The 17,502-nt window shown below is 35.8% G+C and overlaps 1 protein-coding gene across 1 annotated transcript; it reads left to right on the forward strand.

The window, feature by feature from the left end:
• The first annotated feature begins 10,091 nt into the window (after positions 1 to 10,091).
• On the forward strand, positions 10,092 to 16,977 carry LOC114467804 (uncharacterized). The gene is made up of 4 exons (XM_028454250.1): positions 10,092 to 10,140; positions 13,537 to 14,121; positions 14,203 to 14,322; positions 15,394 to 16,977. Exons 1-4 carry the CDS (start codon positions 10,127 to 10,129, stop codon positions 16,430 to 16,432), a joined length of 1,758 nt encoding a protein of 585 aa, XP_028310051.1. The 5' UTR covers positions 10,092 to 10,126; the 3' UTR covers positions 16,433 to 16,977.
• Positions 16,978 to 17,502: the final 525 nt, after the last annotated feature.

The following is a 17,502-nucleotide window of genomic DNA, read 5'->3' on the forward strand; positions in this document are numbered from 1 at the left end:
CTGGGGCTGGGTTGGGCATCGCCAGTGGTGTCAACAGTGTTGTCACAACCGCCACAGAGATCGGAGTCAATAAGACACAGAACAAGAAAGCTGGGGAATTCTTCCAGAATTTCATGGAAGATGTTCAGAGCGTCCAGGATTGTGTAGATCAGGTGAGCAGTCAGATTGTAGAGAGGCTGAACGTTGCTCAGTTGGAAGATGCTGTAGGGGGGGAAAAGGTATATTGCACTGGCGGTGGGGGCGCAAAGAGCACTGATTCAGTTGATGATTTAGCTGCTGGTGTCAGACTGTTAAATACCACTGTGTTTGTGTCAAGTTTTGGTGAAACTGTGGCTCAGGAGGGTAAATTAGGGCAAAACATATCAAGGATGGCCTCAGATGTCCCTGACGTTGGTCAAGTAGCAGCTAAATCTTCCTTAGCTCTCACTAAATCAGCTCGGGTCGGTCTCTTTGCAGTCAATGCTCTCTTTGTTGGTTTGGATATCTTCATTATCTGCAAAGACAGCATCAGTCTTGCTAAAGGAAGCCAGAGTGAAGCCGCACAGTTCATCAGTGAGAGAGTAGCACTGTGGAGGTCTGTGATGGGGTCATGGCAGAAGATCCACAAGTCTCTGACTAAAGGTCTTCCAGCGGCAGAGAAGAAAGAAGCAGTCCTGAATGCACCGTTTTACATGAACATGAAGATAGAGGATCTGAAGAGCCGTCTGAGAATGTTGAAGGAAATCTGGTAAATTCACAATAACAGAAGAAAGCCATTTACATGATTTTGCTTTTTTTTTGTTATTTGACGATCACTGCAATTGTAAATCTCTGAGGGTTGGGCACTTTTTGTGCATGACATATATATACAGTATCTGCTATGAAATTACAGGTTCATCCTACTTTTAATGTGATGTCCTGCTAGATGTATTCCACAAACAAACATAATCTGTGCAAAATAAGAATTCTTATTCCAGTTAAGTAATAGAAAAAGTGACATATCTGTTTCTAACAAACAACAGCACATATTGTTTTTTTAAATATTGGTGGGAAAACTGATTGATATGTCGACGGATATTACATTTTATGGCAAATAACGGCCGATAGCATCACCTATCCTTATTAGAAATGACTGGCATTGATCAACAGTAATGACAAAATCACAGGTAAAACATTGCAAAGACAGCCTGGCTTTGGAAAAATATTGAATATTCTTTTTGTTGTGATTTTGTGCTATTTTTCATTTTTATTGAGCGAGAATCAAACCAATTGATTTATTTGGCTGTACACTTATTAAAAAAAATGTGTGCATTAATGATATATCTATAGCTTTAATTTCCTGAATGTGTTTTTTGTTAAATAAATGAATACTTTAATGAGTCATTGTTGGTTTTTGGATTTAAAATGTTCACATTGTATGCTGACTCAGCTCTGCTGGCTGTTTGTAAACAATAAATAAATAAATAAATGTGGGACAATGGGACATTTCTGTTAAAGTGTCTTTGTGAGTTTTGGCTGAAGAAATATGAGGCGCCGATTGTAAAGTTGCACATGCTAAAATAAACATAAACTTTTGGCAACATTTAGCAAAACAAAAACACGTTTAAAAAAACGTGAATTTTTTAATGTTACTTCTGACCAGATTTACAGCAATATTTGTGAAATTTGTGATATTTTGTTTCTCGTAAAAATATAATCTCAATTTTAAATCTAAATGTTAAACATTAAATATAAATATAAATGTTAAATGTTAAATATAAATCTAAATGTTAAATCTAAATGTTAAATATTAAATATAAATTTAAATGTCAAATTTAAATGTCAATCCAATCCAATCCAATCCACTTTATTTATATAGCACATTTAAACAACAAAACGTTTCCAAAGTGCTGAACATGCGACCACAACAATAAAACCAAAACAATACAAATGAGCTCTGCCACTAAATGAGTATAAAACAATAAAAAATAAAACAGTTTAAAAGAATAAATATAAATAAAAACACATTAAAAACTATAAATAAGAATAAAACTCAAAAACATAAAATAAAAGACACAGAGGACCACACAACTTACGGGGTGCTAAAAGCCAGAGAATAAAAGTGAGTTTTGAGACGAGATTTAAAACACTCCACGGTGGGGGCCGTACGGATGTGGAGGGGCAGAGCTTTCCACAGCTTAGGGCCGACAACGGAAAACGCTCTGTCCCCTTTAGTTTTACGGTTCGCCTTCGGAACCACGAGCTGGAGCTGGCCCTCAGACCTCAAAGCGCGCGGGGGTCGGTAAATTTGGATGAGGTCTGTGATATACTGAGGGGCCAGTCCATTCCAAGCTTTAAAAACAAACAATAAAATTTTAAAATCAATTCTAAATTTAACAGGGAGCCAATGCAAAGAAGCAAGGATTGGGGTGATGTGTTCACGCTTTTTGGTCCCTGTTAAAAGTCGTGCCGCTGCGTTCTGGACTAACTGCAAGCGGTAAAGTGCCTTTTGGCTGATGCCCGAGTAAAGTGCGTTGCAGTAGTCCAGACGGCTTGAAATAAAAGCGTGCACAACTTGTTCAAAAAGATTAAATGATAAAAAAGGCTTAACTTTGGATAAAAGACGAAGATGATAAAAACCCGATTTTAAAACGCCATTGATCTGTTTATCAAATTTAAAATCACTGTCTATGGTGACGCCAAGGCTGGTGACTTTGGGATGCAAATACTTTTGGAGTGATCCCAAGTCTGCGAGGGTACATCCAAATGCCATTATTTCTGTTTTTTTTCCTCATTCAGTTTTAAAAAATTCTGGGCTAACCAAGCCTTGACGTCACCCAGACAGTGGAGCAGGGGTGTCAGGGGGCTGTGGTCATTCTTTGCAATGGGCATGTAAATTTGACAGTCATTTGCGTAGAAATGGTAAGACATGCCATGTTTCTTAAAAATCTCTCCAAGTGGGAGGAGATATATCGCAAAAAGAATGGGACCCAGGATAGATCCCTGGGGGACTCCACAGTAAAGTGGGGCAGAGGATGAAGTGGAGTCCCCCAGCCTGACAGAGAATGACCTCTCCGACAGGTAGGACCTAAACCACTCCAACGCGGTCCCCCTGACACCCACGCGATCTCTTAGGCGATCTAAAAGAATTGTGTGGTCGACTGTGTCAAAAGCAGCCGTCAAGTCTAAAAGCACTAAAATGGCAGAACCTCCAGAATCAGTCATTAAAAACAGGTCATTAAAAACCTTTAAAAGTGCAGATTCAGTACTGTGCAAAGCTTTGTAGCCTGACTGATATGGGTCTAAAGTGCCATTTTCATCTAAAAAAGGTTGCAACTGTGCAAAAACGCATTTCTCTAAAATTTTCGATACCAATGGTAGTTTGGAAATTGGGCGATAATTCGCCAAATTTGCAGGGTCAAGGCCAGGTTTTTTAATCAAAGGCTCAACTACAGCTTTCTTACAAAAAAGCTGGCACTATGCCAGTAGCCAAGCTGCTGTTGATGATCTCCCTAACAGAAGAGCCAATGGTGTCCCAAACCTCTTTAAAAAAGCGAGGAGGGACCGGGTCTGTGGGACAGGAGGAGGGTTTAAGTTTTTTAACTATCCCTGTGAGCACAGACAATGACACAGACTCAAACTGACAGAAAACAGCTAAGCATTGGGTGGATACACAACTCCACACTGAAAAGGGAGATATGTTGGCCCTAATAGCAGCAACCTTCTCATTAAAAAAGGAGAGGAATTTTTCACAAGTTCCACTTGTCATCTCCAATGAAGTGGACGGACTCGGATTAAAAACAGACACACCGGCGTCATCTTGTCAAAGTTAAATATTAAATATTTAATGTTAAATCTAAATGTCAAAGGTGAAACTAAATATTTACCTAATATGCAAATTCACCGGGAGTACCAAAAAGCTCATTCCGGTGAATTTGCCTATTAGCTAAATATGAACAGCAACTTTTTGCAACATGTAGCAATAAAATATGTTTATTAAAAAGCATGTGTGCATTTTTTTTTATTTTACTTTTGACCACATTTACAGAAATATTTATGAAATGTGTGATATATCTTTTCTCGTAAAAATTTCTCAATGTTAAATCTAACTGTTGAATCTAAATCTAAATATTGAATCTAAATATTGAATCTAAATATTGAATCTAAATATTGAATCTAAATCTAAAAAGTAAATGTTAAATCTAAATGTCACAGGTGAAACGAAGTATTTAGCTAATATGCAAATTCTCCGGGAGTACCAAAATAAAAGCTCATTTCGGTAAATTAGCATATGAGGTAAATATTTAGTTTCACTCATGACATGTAGATTTAAGGTTTAAAATTTGCATTCAACATTTAAATTTAGATTGAACATTTTGTTTTGAATTCAACATTTATCATTTAGCTATTAGATTTAACATTTATATTTAATATTTAACATTTAGATTAACATTTACATTTAACATAGACTATATATTTTTACGAAAGAAAAAAAATACCTCAAATTTCTCAAATATGTATTCACATACATTTTTAAAACGTTCTTTGTTGCTAAATGTTGCAAAAAATTGCTGTTGATTTTCGCATGTGCCCCATAAGGAAAAAATAAGATATATATGCACATAAACATATAAATTTTCTGTGTAAAAAACAGGGGACGGGACTTGGATAAGCAAACAGCTTCTCTCGTCTCCTTTTTCGGCATGTACAAAAAAAAAAAGAATAACAAAACTTCTGTGAATGCAGCCATGTCGGAAATAAACTGAATAAATAAATAAATAAATAAATAAATAAATAAATAAATAAATAAATAAATAAATATACATACATACATACCAGGTTTGGGGTAAATTGTAATTTTAATTGATAATTAATTACAATTAATGTGTATTTATAATTGTATTTAAATTGTAATGTCATGAAAATTCTATAAAAATTGTCAATTATAATTTAATGCAAAACTTGGGAACCATGTTGCAGTTCGATGTACAGTTCTACACATATGTAGTTAACAATTATATTATATATACTGTATTATATATTATTATAATAAAGCATCACATTTAGTCGAAATCTCTTGTTTAATAAATGTTACATGGCTTTTGTTGTGTGGTGTATTATGTTCCTCTTGTATTGTGCTTATTAAAGGTTTATACTCTTTTTGAACAAAGAATTGACTCTAGCCAGATGCATATGAGTGTCTAATGATGTTTATTCAGCCTGTGTATGCGACACCTATAAGGAAGATCTTTAGTGTGGAGATGATTCTGTAAATAAGATACCAGATGTATGACGTGTATTCTTCAAGTTTATTACACTGTATCCACCAGTACCAGACAGCCTTGTATTTCTGTCCAAGTTTCTATTTGATTGACAGTTTTTCTCCAAACTTTTTACCAAAGCAGAAGATCCCATATTTGGTGATGAGCTAATGTTAAAGATTAAAACCATCTGTTGGATGACATACCTCTGAAGCATTTAATGCGTTTGCCTTCCCTGACCAGCCTCAGAGTTTTTATTGATCTGGCCGCAGCTCTCAGCAGGTCATTTTTAACCTGTTCAGGACTTTGACTGTATAATAAATGTCATATTATTTGCAACTCAGTCGTCCCAAAGACTTATTTTACACCACCTTTTTGTTATGACCCTCCACACCACAAGATACAACAGTTGCATTTTGATCCTCTTAATCATTGACAGGTTTACATTTTTCTGTTTGTGCTGCTCACATAATTTAGCTTCATTATCAACACGTTTATCATTGAATAAACAAATAAATAATTAAAAATTAGAACTATAAAACAGGTTCTTAGTATATATCTAGATGTTCCACTTCTACAATGACTGCTGTGTGCAATTTACTCATTTTACAAAGAAGGTCAAAGCAGTTGTTAACAACTAACAGGTACATACATGCAGAGAATTAAGCAATAACAGCAGAATGCAGGATGTGGTGAAAGCGCAGCCTGCAGAAACAGTGACATTAACCACAACCTTTAGCGCCTACATATCGGCACACCCCTGCACATCCACGAAGTGTGTTTGAAACACATAATATTTGTCACAAAACAGATGTTTACTGCACTGTAATTTGTTTTAAAACTCCATTTAGTTAATTAATTTATCTGCTGACTCTTTTCTCATTTCTGTTTAAAAAAACATTATTTAGATCCTCTAATGAGATACAAAAGGAAACATGTGTTGAACATTGTTCATGAAATGTATTGTAAGGTTTTAACATTCAATACAAACACACTTGACTAAAGTTGCTGATACGTTACTATTTTATGAAACAATATAGAGAATCAATAAACAATGCATCAACTAATTACAGGTACAAAAGAGTAGCACACATAGATTTTATTATATCTTTGTCAGGCACATCTCAGTCACAGATAAAAAAAATATTCCATTACATTGTCATGGCAGGTTAAACCAACTGTTTTTAAAGTGAACATTGAAGTTTCAGAGAAAGGCCTGTCTTCACTCACAATTACTATGTGTCGCATTGTGCTCGTCTATAAAAGCAAGAATGTTCTGTGTGTGCGTGTGTGTGGAGCAAATATCTCCCCGACATGGTGCCTGTTCAACCTGAAACTTTGTCAACGGCTTCCAAATACCCGAGTTTGTGCCTCCGTTATTTTGAAGTAATTTGGTAATTTCCAAATGTTTATTTTAATTTTATTTCGGCCGGACGGCACAGTCATGTTTGCCCAGAAGTGAAACCTATTCAGCTTTTCACCTCAGTGTGTGAGGGGGCGCTAGCGCACCATCTATATCTATTTCACTGCACAGTTCCTCACAGTGGCGAGCAAGAGTCACGTGTGCGGCTCGAGCCAATCGCTGCACACATAGCCAAGCAGACACGGACTGTAAACAGGAGGGGCGTCTGAGCAGCCGCTCATTGATAAACTAGCAAAGCTCTCAAGTCTCACTGATAGGGCCTGATGTGAGTCACTGATGTGCGTGCATGTGCACGGCTAAAGCACGTGCGTGTGTGTGAGCCATGGAGTAGCCAATCACACACACAATCACACGTACACACACCAAACAAAAATATTAAAATAACTCAAAATACACAAAACTAAATATGTATACAAAAAATACACAAAATGAAAACAGAAATGCACAAAACTACACCAAAAAGATACAATCCACAAAATCACACAACGGCAACAAAAAACAATAATTATACAAAAATGCACAAAAAGACAATTGAAAGATAAAAAAATACACATAATTACGTAAAACAAAAACTAAACTATTTATACAAAATACCCACAAATACACCCCTTTCTAACAGTATAGAGTACAGACTATGTACACCTCTTTGTACATCCAACCTTCAAACACATACTCATTTGGCCATAATTGACAACTCTACTTAAGCTCCCACTATATGAATACATACTTCCGATGGGTACTGTTATAATTTTGTAAATTCATGATAAAATCAGGCCGCTTTATGTTTATTATTTGTTGCAGTACCATACATGAACTGCTGCAATCCAAAATGCAGCTTGAAATATTCAGCACCCAGTGAAACAACCACACACCATCAGCCACATGACCATAAGCAATACTGTAAAACCTTTGCTGCTCTATCATATTGTAAATAGTATTTCTACTGTACCTCCTGCAGTAAACAGTAAAGGAACAAAAAAAAAATTATTCACTTTTTACTGCAATGCTTTTGAATGTGAACATTACATGTGGACATTGATTGACTGTACGCACCTTGTCAAGTGAAACCAAGTGTTATTCTTTGACAGGATAATTTAATGAGTCAGATTTACAGTGTTTAGGTAAAGTTAGTGTGTGCAGAGAAAGATGTGTTCTATTTTGAAATGAAGAGTTAGTTTATATTTAATAAAATGTGTTTTTGAGAAGAAAATTATCCATTTGGCCAATTGTGTTTTGTAGGTGGGAGTCTGTGTTAAGAGTTTAGGAAAAGTATCTGAAGTATGGGTAAGCGCTTGTTAGCTATTGAAAAAAACTGTAACCACAATAGTCACATTTAGACAGATCAGTCTGAGTAGAGCTTCCTCAGAGGGCCTGAGCTAAGCTCATCTCAGCTAAGTTTCCTTGCACAGCGAGTTTTGAGGTGACAGTTTAACACCTCTGAGCAGAACGAGAAAGGGAGGAAGTTAACTTACTCTGACTTTAATGTCCTGTACTTTAAAGACAAGCAGCCCTGTCCTGTCCTGATAGATGTTAACCCTTGTGTTAACCTTAACCATAACTGACAGATATTTGATTTTAGTGTATTTTACAGCTGATTTAGGGCCTGTTATCATAAGAGATGCTAACAGAAAGCTAACACAAGAGCAAGGTTAACTTTTATTAGGTAATTTATTTCAGGCTCAGTTATTGTATTTGAATTTTAGTAATTGAGAACGTAGTTGACTTTCTGAGGATGAAAAAAAATTGTAATTTTATTGTGACTGGAAAAACTGCTGGTCATTGTAATTGTAATTGAACATTCGTAATTGAAAATGTAATTGACCCCCAACCCTGATACATACACAGCTAGGTGAACATAAACACACACTTAAAAAATTTGCAGTTGTTTTTTGGGTTTGTGTGTTTTTTGGCATTTGCATTGTTTTACTATTTTTGCATTTGTTTTGTGTGTTTTGCAGCATTCCTGTGTTTGCAGCTGTTTGTCCCTGTCGGCCACCGTAGGATACTGCAAGTTAAACATCAAGTTTCCATAGGGTCATACCTGTCAAGTATCCCGTTTTGGCCGGGAAACTCCCGTATTTTACACCTCTTTTCCGCCATCTTCCCATATTAGTATTTTCCCGTAAACATCCCATGTTTTAATGTAATAATAATTAAAAGATGCCTTCCTAAGCTGAACGCCGTCACTAGCCTCGCGGGAACTGACATCTGAAATGGCCTGAGTGTCAGTTCTCGTGAGATTAGTGCCGACAGCAGCAACAAACCCGGAAACAACTCAGAAAAGAAATGATGAATGAAGACGTTCCAGCGGAAAAAAAACAAAGAACTGGTGTAAATACGTTGTGAAATGTGACAGAGTTCATCGTCCTGAAGAGCAGCAGAATGTGACACAGTTACATGTTCTGTTAGATTAATAACTGAGATTTTAACGTCTACCACAGCGGAAGGAACCACGTAAGTCACCATGAAAAATCAGCCAATCACAAGCTCCACAAATATACACTGTTTATAAAGTGTTAAAGAATGTAAAGTCTGTAATAAATGTGTCTAATAAGTCATTAGTGAATACCAGAGAACCACATGAGTGATCATGAGAAATTATAATAAAATATATAATGAAATAAAATGTTAATGTCTAATTTAAAGACAAGCAACGTTAAATTAACAGTAAATATTCAACATGTTGACTTGTATATAAACTGTAAGTATATTAAATAAAAACATGTGCTTCATATACACATTTATGTTTTTATTTAGGCTGTTTTATAATTTAGGAATTAGGGCTGGGCGATATATCGAGATTCAAGATGTATCGAGTTTTGTATTTTATACTTTTATATAGAAAGCTATAATATTTCATACATCACATGAAACAAAATACTAGTTTTAGGAGTCGCTGCTTTTACTTCTCAGAACAACATGTAAAGCTCAGTTAGATGATTAATGAGTGACACATATTGATCAGCTGTTTGTTAATAAATGGGCGTGTGTAGCATTTTGCATCAGCAAATTTAACCCAGAATTGTCTTTCTGGTCAGACTTTATTTAATAAAATTATCTAGATTTATATCATATTTCAACATTTTGAGAAAATATATTGAGATATGAGTTTTGGTTCATATCACCAGCCCTAGTAGGAATGTTCACAGCATTTCAGTGTTAATAAAGGTCGACCTACCAGATTCTAATCACATAATTGTATTTAGTAAGTGGTTGACAAGTGGGTATTTTAGATTTCTTCTACACCTGTATTAAAATATAAGGGATACTGGAGCTTGGTTGGGTGGGTGGGACGGCTGGTAGTGGGCCCCAGAAAATTTCCCTTATTTCCAAATCCAAAAGTTGTCATGTTTACATAGGGTGGTGCTGCTGAGAAAGGAAAATGAAACCGAAGCTAAAGTGACTATAAATGTCTCTGTAGGAGGATCACTTCACTCACATTCTGAAGATTCAAGACTTTGAAAAAGCTTTTCAGTGTCTGAAGATGGCTGACCCAAGGTAATGTTTAACTATTCTGAACAAAAGATTTACTTTTGCCACAGAAACATTTATTTTATTTAATCTCCTTTATTAGGAATGATGAATGGAACTGCATTACATACATTTTCTTTTTAAAAAAAATCCAAAATAAAAAGTTTAGTGAAAGTGAGAAAATCAAGTTTAACAAAAGAAAGAAAAAGGTGTGCGTAAATTACAATAACTAACAATTTAAAATCTTCCAATATGATTTTGGTCCGATATACGCAAAAAAAAATTATCAATAATAATAATAATAATAATAATAATATTAAGTGAATCAGATCATATCGGCCTGCATTTAAAATCTCAGATTTATGAATTGTTTTCATTTGATTTTTTTTTTAGGTTATTTTTAAGGGTCCTCCCATTTATTTTCAATTTATTTAATTTAATTTCAAAATATTCTTGTTTAAGGTTAAAATGTATGTAACTTAAGGCTGTTTTCTGTAATGCAAAATAGTAGAAAATGTTGTCAACAAATACTGGACAAAGAATTTACTATTGCTTCAGGATAATTTATTCTATTTCATCTATTTCTAAATACATCGAACTGCATTACATACATTTTTCTCTTTTTTAAAAATAAAAAAAATAAAAGTAAGTTTGGTGAAAGTGAGAAAATTAAGTTTAACAAAAGTAAAGAAAGGCCTATGTAAACTAAAATAACTAACAATTTAAATTGGTCTGATATACGCAAAAAACTAAATAAAAGCGATTTGGATCATGTCGGCCTGTATCTAAAAACTCAGATTTATGTATTGTTTTTATTGAATTTATTAAAGTTATTTTTCAGGGTCATGTTATTTTTTTTTTTTTTTTTTTTTTTTTTTTTTTTGACTTTCAAAATATTCTTGTTTAAGGTTAAAATGTATGTAACTTACGGCTGGGTGATATGACCTAAAATTCCATATCATGGTATAAATTGAAAGTGTAAAAATTATAATTGGAAGTGTTTCTGAATGGGTTATATATTGTCGTCTCTTAGTAAAGTTAAATTTATTAAAAACAAGCAAATATGAAAACAAAAACATCATGTAATTTTGATTAAATGTATTGTGCAGATATCAAAACTCAAAATTAGTGCGAACGAACCCATATAATGTTGCTGATATTTTAAATTAAAAACCGTACTATGGGCTGTTTTCTGTAATGCAAAATAGTGAAAATGTTGTCAACAAATATTGAACAAAGGATTTACTTTTGCTACAGGATAATTTATTTTATTTAATCTACTTTTAAAAACACATTTAACTGCATGACATTTTTTTTTTTTTTAATCTAAAGTAAAAATGAAGGTTTGGTGAAACAAAAGAAAAAAAAAGTGTGTGTAAATTACAATAACACAACTTATTTGCCAGTGAAAACAGAAAAGATGCCAGATATTGGAACCGAGATCAGCAACAACAACAAAAAAAGAAAGAAAGCGAATCAAAAAGGATCATATCGCTCTGCATCTAAAAACTCAGATTTATACATTGTTTTTAATGGATTTGTTGAGGTTGTTTTTCAGAATCTTCTAATTATTTTTTAGAAATATATTATTCAATTGTAGGATATTGTTATAGAAAGTTAAAATGTATATTATTGTAACCCATTGGTTGATAATAAACGGGTCAGTTTTTCTCATGCCTACTGTTGCTGACTGTTGTTCTCTGAGTAAAATCACTTAATCAAGCCTTTTCTTACATTCCACATTACAAAATAAGTCATAAAATTATATATAATCTGTGCTGATATTGTATTGATATCTGTATCAGCCAATACTTAAGGCAACAATACTGGTTTTGTATGATATCTCAAAAGTAATTTTAATTAGACAGATTGAAAGTTCACAATATCTATGTCATGTCAAAATGTTCGGTTCAAGTTTTTTAACTCCCTTCATTAAAGAAATCTATATTGTTTTAGATAAACAAAATTACAATTTTGACTAAGCAAAATAACATGATTGATATCTTGAATTTTTCTTTCTCGGCAAAATGAACATTTGAGCAGTGTTTGGAATAACGGCGTTTAAAATATTGTTAGGTAACGCCGTTTTTTTTTTAAGTAACGGGGTAATTTAACTAATGACTTTTTACACCGTTAAAACGCCGTTAACGTTACTGAAGGTTAAATACGGTGCGTTACATGCAATGACTGAATAAACTGTGATCCGAAAGCATCCCTGGCTTCATACGCAACTGTAGTGAGGAAGCGGCGTCATGTTTCATGGTACCCAATCAGAGCCAGTGTTTATACACATGTGCCAGCCCACACACACAACCACTACAGATCTGATGAAGCAGCAGAGATGGCGAGCGTGGAGCAGTCTGATGAGAAGTTGGTATTTTTAAGGTGGCGATACAAACACTACTTTAAATTAATTGTGGTCAAAAACAAGAACGTACATGTGAAGTGTTCATTATATCCAGGTGTGAAGACTTTGTCCACATCCGTTGTAAGCAACTCAAATTTAATGAAGCACCTCACAACATACACATCTAAAAAATCTGAATTATTTGACATATAGCAACTTTTTTTATTTTAACAGTCACAAAAAAATAGTTACTTTCCTTGGTAATGAGTTACTTTCATTATAGGGTAATTCAATTACTAACTCACTCACTACTTGTTCCAAAAAGTAACTAACTATAACTAATTACTTTCTCAAAGTAACGTTCCCAACACTGCATTTGAGATATCTGTAATGACATATCTCGTCGACCCCAATGAAACAAAGATTAACGACGTTTGAGATATCACGAACAATTACTTTGATAAGTAAAAAATGAAGTTGTAGATATATGTGATGGTAATTCTGGATAGACATATTTAGACAGTATTTGTAAGTCAGAAGTGTAAATAGACAGCACGTCCCTTTAAAAGAAGCATACATGCTTTTTTCCTTTGCCTGTAACGCGACGAAAACATGTCCATGATTTTGGGTAATAGTTAGTTCACTATGAGATCATTCCGTCAAATGAAAACTCCAGGTCAAGAAATCAACTCAAGATATTTCTGTTATAGTGGAACCTGATAGAACAGTTCCAATTTCTTTTTACCTTTGAGAAAGTGAATTCAGGGTTTTCCATCCGTTTTCCGCAATCACAGAGAACCTAATTACATTTTGACAAGGTAAAATTACCTTTAAGATATCTATAATGACGTACCTTGTAGCCATGAACAGGAAATGTGACGTGGATTCCCCCTTGCGGAATAACTTGGCAGATATATGCAAGGTTCGTTTTGACGTGGCAAAATTAAACTGCAAATACTTCTAACCAATATCAAGCATAGATATTAAATGTTAAAACAGCTTGCCACAGGTAGGTCATTTAATCTACTCAGTTATCTAAAACAAAGTAAAAATTAAAGTATATATTTGTTTTACAGGAAAAAGCTTCAGAACGCTTTGTGCCGCTACACCACCCATACCCTTACCTACATCCTCACAGTGATGAGCTTCTATGAGAATTCCTCTAAATGGATACTCTGTAGAGAGACGGAGTTGAACTTGATGATGGACATCAAGGACAGGACGGACCAAATCACCAAAGTGACCAATGCAAAGAACAAAGGACAAGCTTTTCTGAAACACATGAAGAACATGTTCACCCCAGCGGCTTCTGTAGTGAACCAGTACGCAAAGCTGGAAAAGGAACTCGCTGAGGTGCTGAAGGACACACTGGAAGGTCTGAATAAGCTCGGCTGCTTCCTGGATGCTGTAGAGAAGCTGGCAGTCACCTCGCTACACGTGTTCATGGAGAATGAGATGCTATGCCTGCCTGTAGATGTCACTCTCAGCGACATTCAAGTTGTTCTCCTAGCTACAGCTTCCATCAGTCCTCTGCTGCTGAAGTTTAAGAATGACAATGAAGAGTTCTTCCTGCCTAAACTTAAAAATATGGAAGTCTTAGCATATAGGCTGGACAAGTACATCCAAACCATAAAAACCATATGTGAGAAGCTTGAGAAAAGGTAAAGAAACTCTTAAAACCACTTAGAAATGTTGAGTAATCTGAAACATCTCCTGAAAAATGTTGACTTTGTATCCCACAGCTGCTTATGTGACTTCAGCCTGAAGAAAACGTACAAAATTCAGGTCAACGTTTCAAAGGGTTTGTCAGAGGATTACATTCAGAAGATGCTCGATCACATAAATCAGCTGGATGAGATCAGGTGGGTTTAAACAAAAAACCTGGTGTGAGATTGTAATAGGAGGAACGTAAGTAGCAAAGAAATGGTACAGGTTTTGTCAGCTTAAGGAGATGTTTGAGGGAGTTGTGGAGGTTTGCAGAGACCCCGTCTGAATCATTTAGTCCTGCTCCTGGGTGAAATAATTTGCTGATGAAACAAGCTGCTTATCAGTCACAACTCATCATGCAGAGGGTGAGAGAGATTGTCCAACATTGCACGTATTTTGTCCTTTACCCTTTTTGTCAGCCTCTTCTCCAGGTTGTCCAGGTCAAGTTTCAGACTGAAGGTCTCACTAGTCTTTAGCTCAGACAGCCCACAAAAGTTTACATGCCACCATAGACTGGTAGAAGTACTTGAGGGGCTTTCTGCAGACAGCAAACAACCTGTCTCCTCAAGAAAAACATCCTACTCTGGCTCTTCTTGCAAAGAACATCCAGTTTATTGTTAAAGTGGAGCCCAAGGTACTTGAAAAAATCCACAATGTCCACCTCCTCACCCTGGATGGTGAAAGATATTTCTTGATTTCTTCTTAGAGGCCACAAGACAGGCCTCACATCAGATGTTGATTGTACCATGATTGCTTCACATGTTTTGTTACCTGTTTTTACAAGGGTCCTTGTTGCTTCACACAATAGGCCAGCCACATAGGTAGGGCTGAACTGTCATTATGTCAGCCTCCCCATTCTGTGTTCAGGGGTGGTCATCCAACCCAAGAGGTTAAATGTAGAACTCCCAAAGATTGGGAGTCTTCTTCTGCTAAAACCTGTGAGCTGGCTGCAGAACTGCTGCTACAATTGTACTTATGATTATAACTTAGAATAAGTTACACTGAGAAATAGTATTACTCTTGTCATGTGTCTTCAAAGCTGCTCAATTAAACTATCCAGAATGAAACTAGATAGAAAAAACCTTACAATAGTAACAGGGAACGTGGTTCCTTGGACTACAGGTTCCTTTTGTAGTCCACCACCACCTCCTTTGTCTTCCACCATACACTTCTAACAATGGTACTGAACCTAAAGTTCATTCATTCATTCTTTTGTCCCCTCTCAGGATGGACCAACACTTCCGGATGGTCTTCTTGTTCCAGCAAGAACCGGGCCAGCACTTTGTCAAAGAGTTTACCGAGCGACAGCCCAGAATGCTGGAGGTTCTGCAGCAGTTGGAGGAGACCGCCGTTCAGCTGAGCAGGATGCACACTGGCGCAAAAATCTCTAGTGTGGCAGGAAGCTCAGTGGGTTTGGTTGGAGGTGTGACATCCATTGTTGGCTTGGCATTGACACCAGTCACTTTTGGAGCCTCTATAGCGCTAACGATGACTGGGCTTGGGTTGGGCATCACCAGTGGTGTCAACAGTGCCGTCACAACCGCCACAGAGAAAGGAGTCAATACTACACAGATCAAGAAAGCTGGGGAACTCTTCCAGAAATTCATGGCAGATGTTCAGAGCCTCCAGGATTGTGTAGATCAGGTGAGCAGTCAGATGGCAGAGAGGATGAAAGCTGCTCTGGTGGAAGTTGCTGTAGGGGTGGGAAGGGCGGTTTGCACTAGCGGTGGAGTTGCAAAGAGCATTGATTCACTTGCTGATTTAGCTGCTATTGTCAGACTGTTAAAGACCAAAGAAGTTGTGTCAAGTGTTGGTAAAGCTGTGGCTCTGGAGGGTAAATTAGGGCAAAGCATATCAAGGATGGCCTCAGATGTCCCTGACATTGGTCAAGTAGCAGCTAAATCTTCCTTAGCTCTCACCAAATCAGCTCGGGTCGTTTTCATTGCAGTCAATGCTCTCTTTGTTGGTTTGGATATCTTCATTATCTGTAAAGACAGCATCAGTCTTGCTAAAGGAAGCCAGAGTGAAGCCGCACAGTTCATCAGTGAGAGAGTAGCACTGTGGAGGTCTGTGATGGGGTCATGGCAGAAGATCCGTGACTCTCTGGCTGAAGGTCTTCCGGCGGCGGAGAAGAAAGAAGCAGTCCTGAGTACACCGTTTTACATGAAGATAAAGGATCCAACAAATGAAGAGCCGTCTGAGAACGTTGAAGGAAATCTGGCAAATTCACAATACCAGAAGAAAGCCATTGACAAGGTGGACTGAGGTGTAGCTGATCTTCACTTCATAACGTCCTATTGTAGAACAGCTTTTTTTATTTTTACTCTCATCAGAAGGGGATGGTATTGATTTATTACTACTACTGAGTCTGACTGACTGTGATGAATAACAAACTTCAAGCTCCTCACTTTTATCCAACCACAATAATGTGGATTATCCTTATCTTTGATACATGGATTATGTAAATAAATCTAATGGGTCTCTTGCGTGCACAGTGCCCCTGTTTGTTTTTGACATTCTCTTGTTACCTGTGCGCTGATTTGATGTTGACATTAACAGTCGTTTGTTAATAAAATCAGTGCTTACCACTAAAACAAATGTAAATGTCTTCTTTTCTTTTTTAAGAAAAAAAGGTTTTTCACTGTTGGGTCAGACTCGGATGATGAAATTTATTTACTCGCCGTTCATGTGACTGTTTACTGCAAGACCTGTGCACATTCGTCTGAGTACATCTGTAGAACCAAACATTACTTTAGTCCACAGTGCTTGTCTTCTTTCAGTCTCCAAGCCGTCTTCTTCTCATTCTTCATTATTTCTGGTATTAACATTTAGATTTAACATTTAGATTTAGAGTTAACATTTAAATTTAACATTTAGATTTAGATTTAACATTTAAATTTAACATTTAGATTTAACATTTAGATTTAACATTTAACATTTAGATTTGACATTTAACATATATATATATGATTTAACATTTAGATATAACATATACCATTTAGATTTAGATTTAATGCTTTTTTTTACCTCTATATATGTCGTTAAATGTTTTGTTAAATGTAGGAAAATGTGCTAAATATGAGAAAAGTGAAATAAATAATAATAATACACTTGGCACCTCATAGTTATGTGTGTGTGGGCTCATTCTTTTTGGTTTTGAGTGCTTCATCATTAGCATTAAAAGACATTATTTTTTTACAAATCCTGCCCTATGCTCCTTTAATATAAAAAAAAAGAGAGTGGATTTTATCATGTGTTCAGCCACAACACACTTCTTTCCTCGAGAATGCAGATCCTGAATCCGTCACAGAATGAATTTTTTGTCCAGTTCTTGA

This window comes from Gouania willdenowi, chromosome 8 (assembly GCF_900634775.1).
Source record: "Gouania willdenowi chromosome 8, fGouWil2.1, whole genome shotgun sequence".
Classification (NCBI taxonomy): domain Eukaryota; kingdom Metazoa; phylum Chordata; class Actinopteri; order Blenniiformes; family Gobiesocidae; genus Gouania; species Gouania willdenowi.

Coding starts and splice junctions, on each gene's coding strand:
- LOC114467804 (XM_028454250.1), top strand. Junction 14,122..14,202: donor TGTGAGAAGCTTGAGAAAAG/GTAAAGAAACTC, acceptor TGTATCCCACAG/CTGCTTATGTGACTTCAGCC. Junction 14,323..15,393: donor AATCAGCTGGATGAGATCAG/GTGGGTTTAAAC, acceptor GTCCCCTCTCAG/GATGGACCAACACTTCCGGA.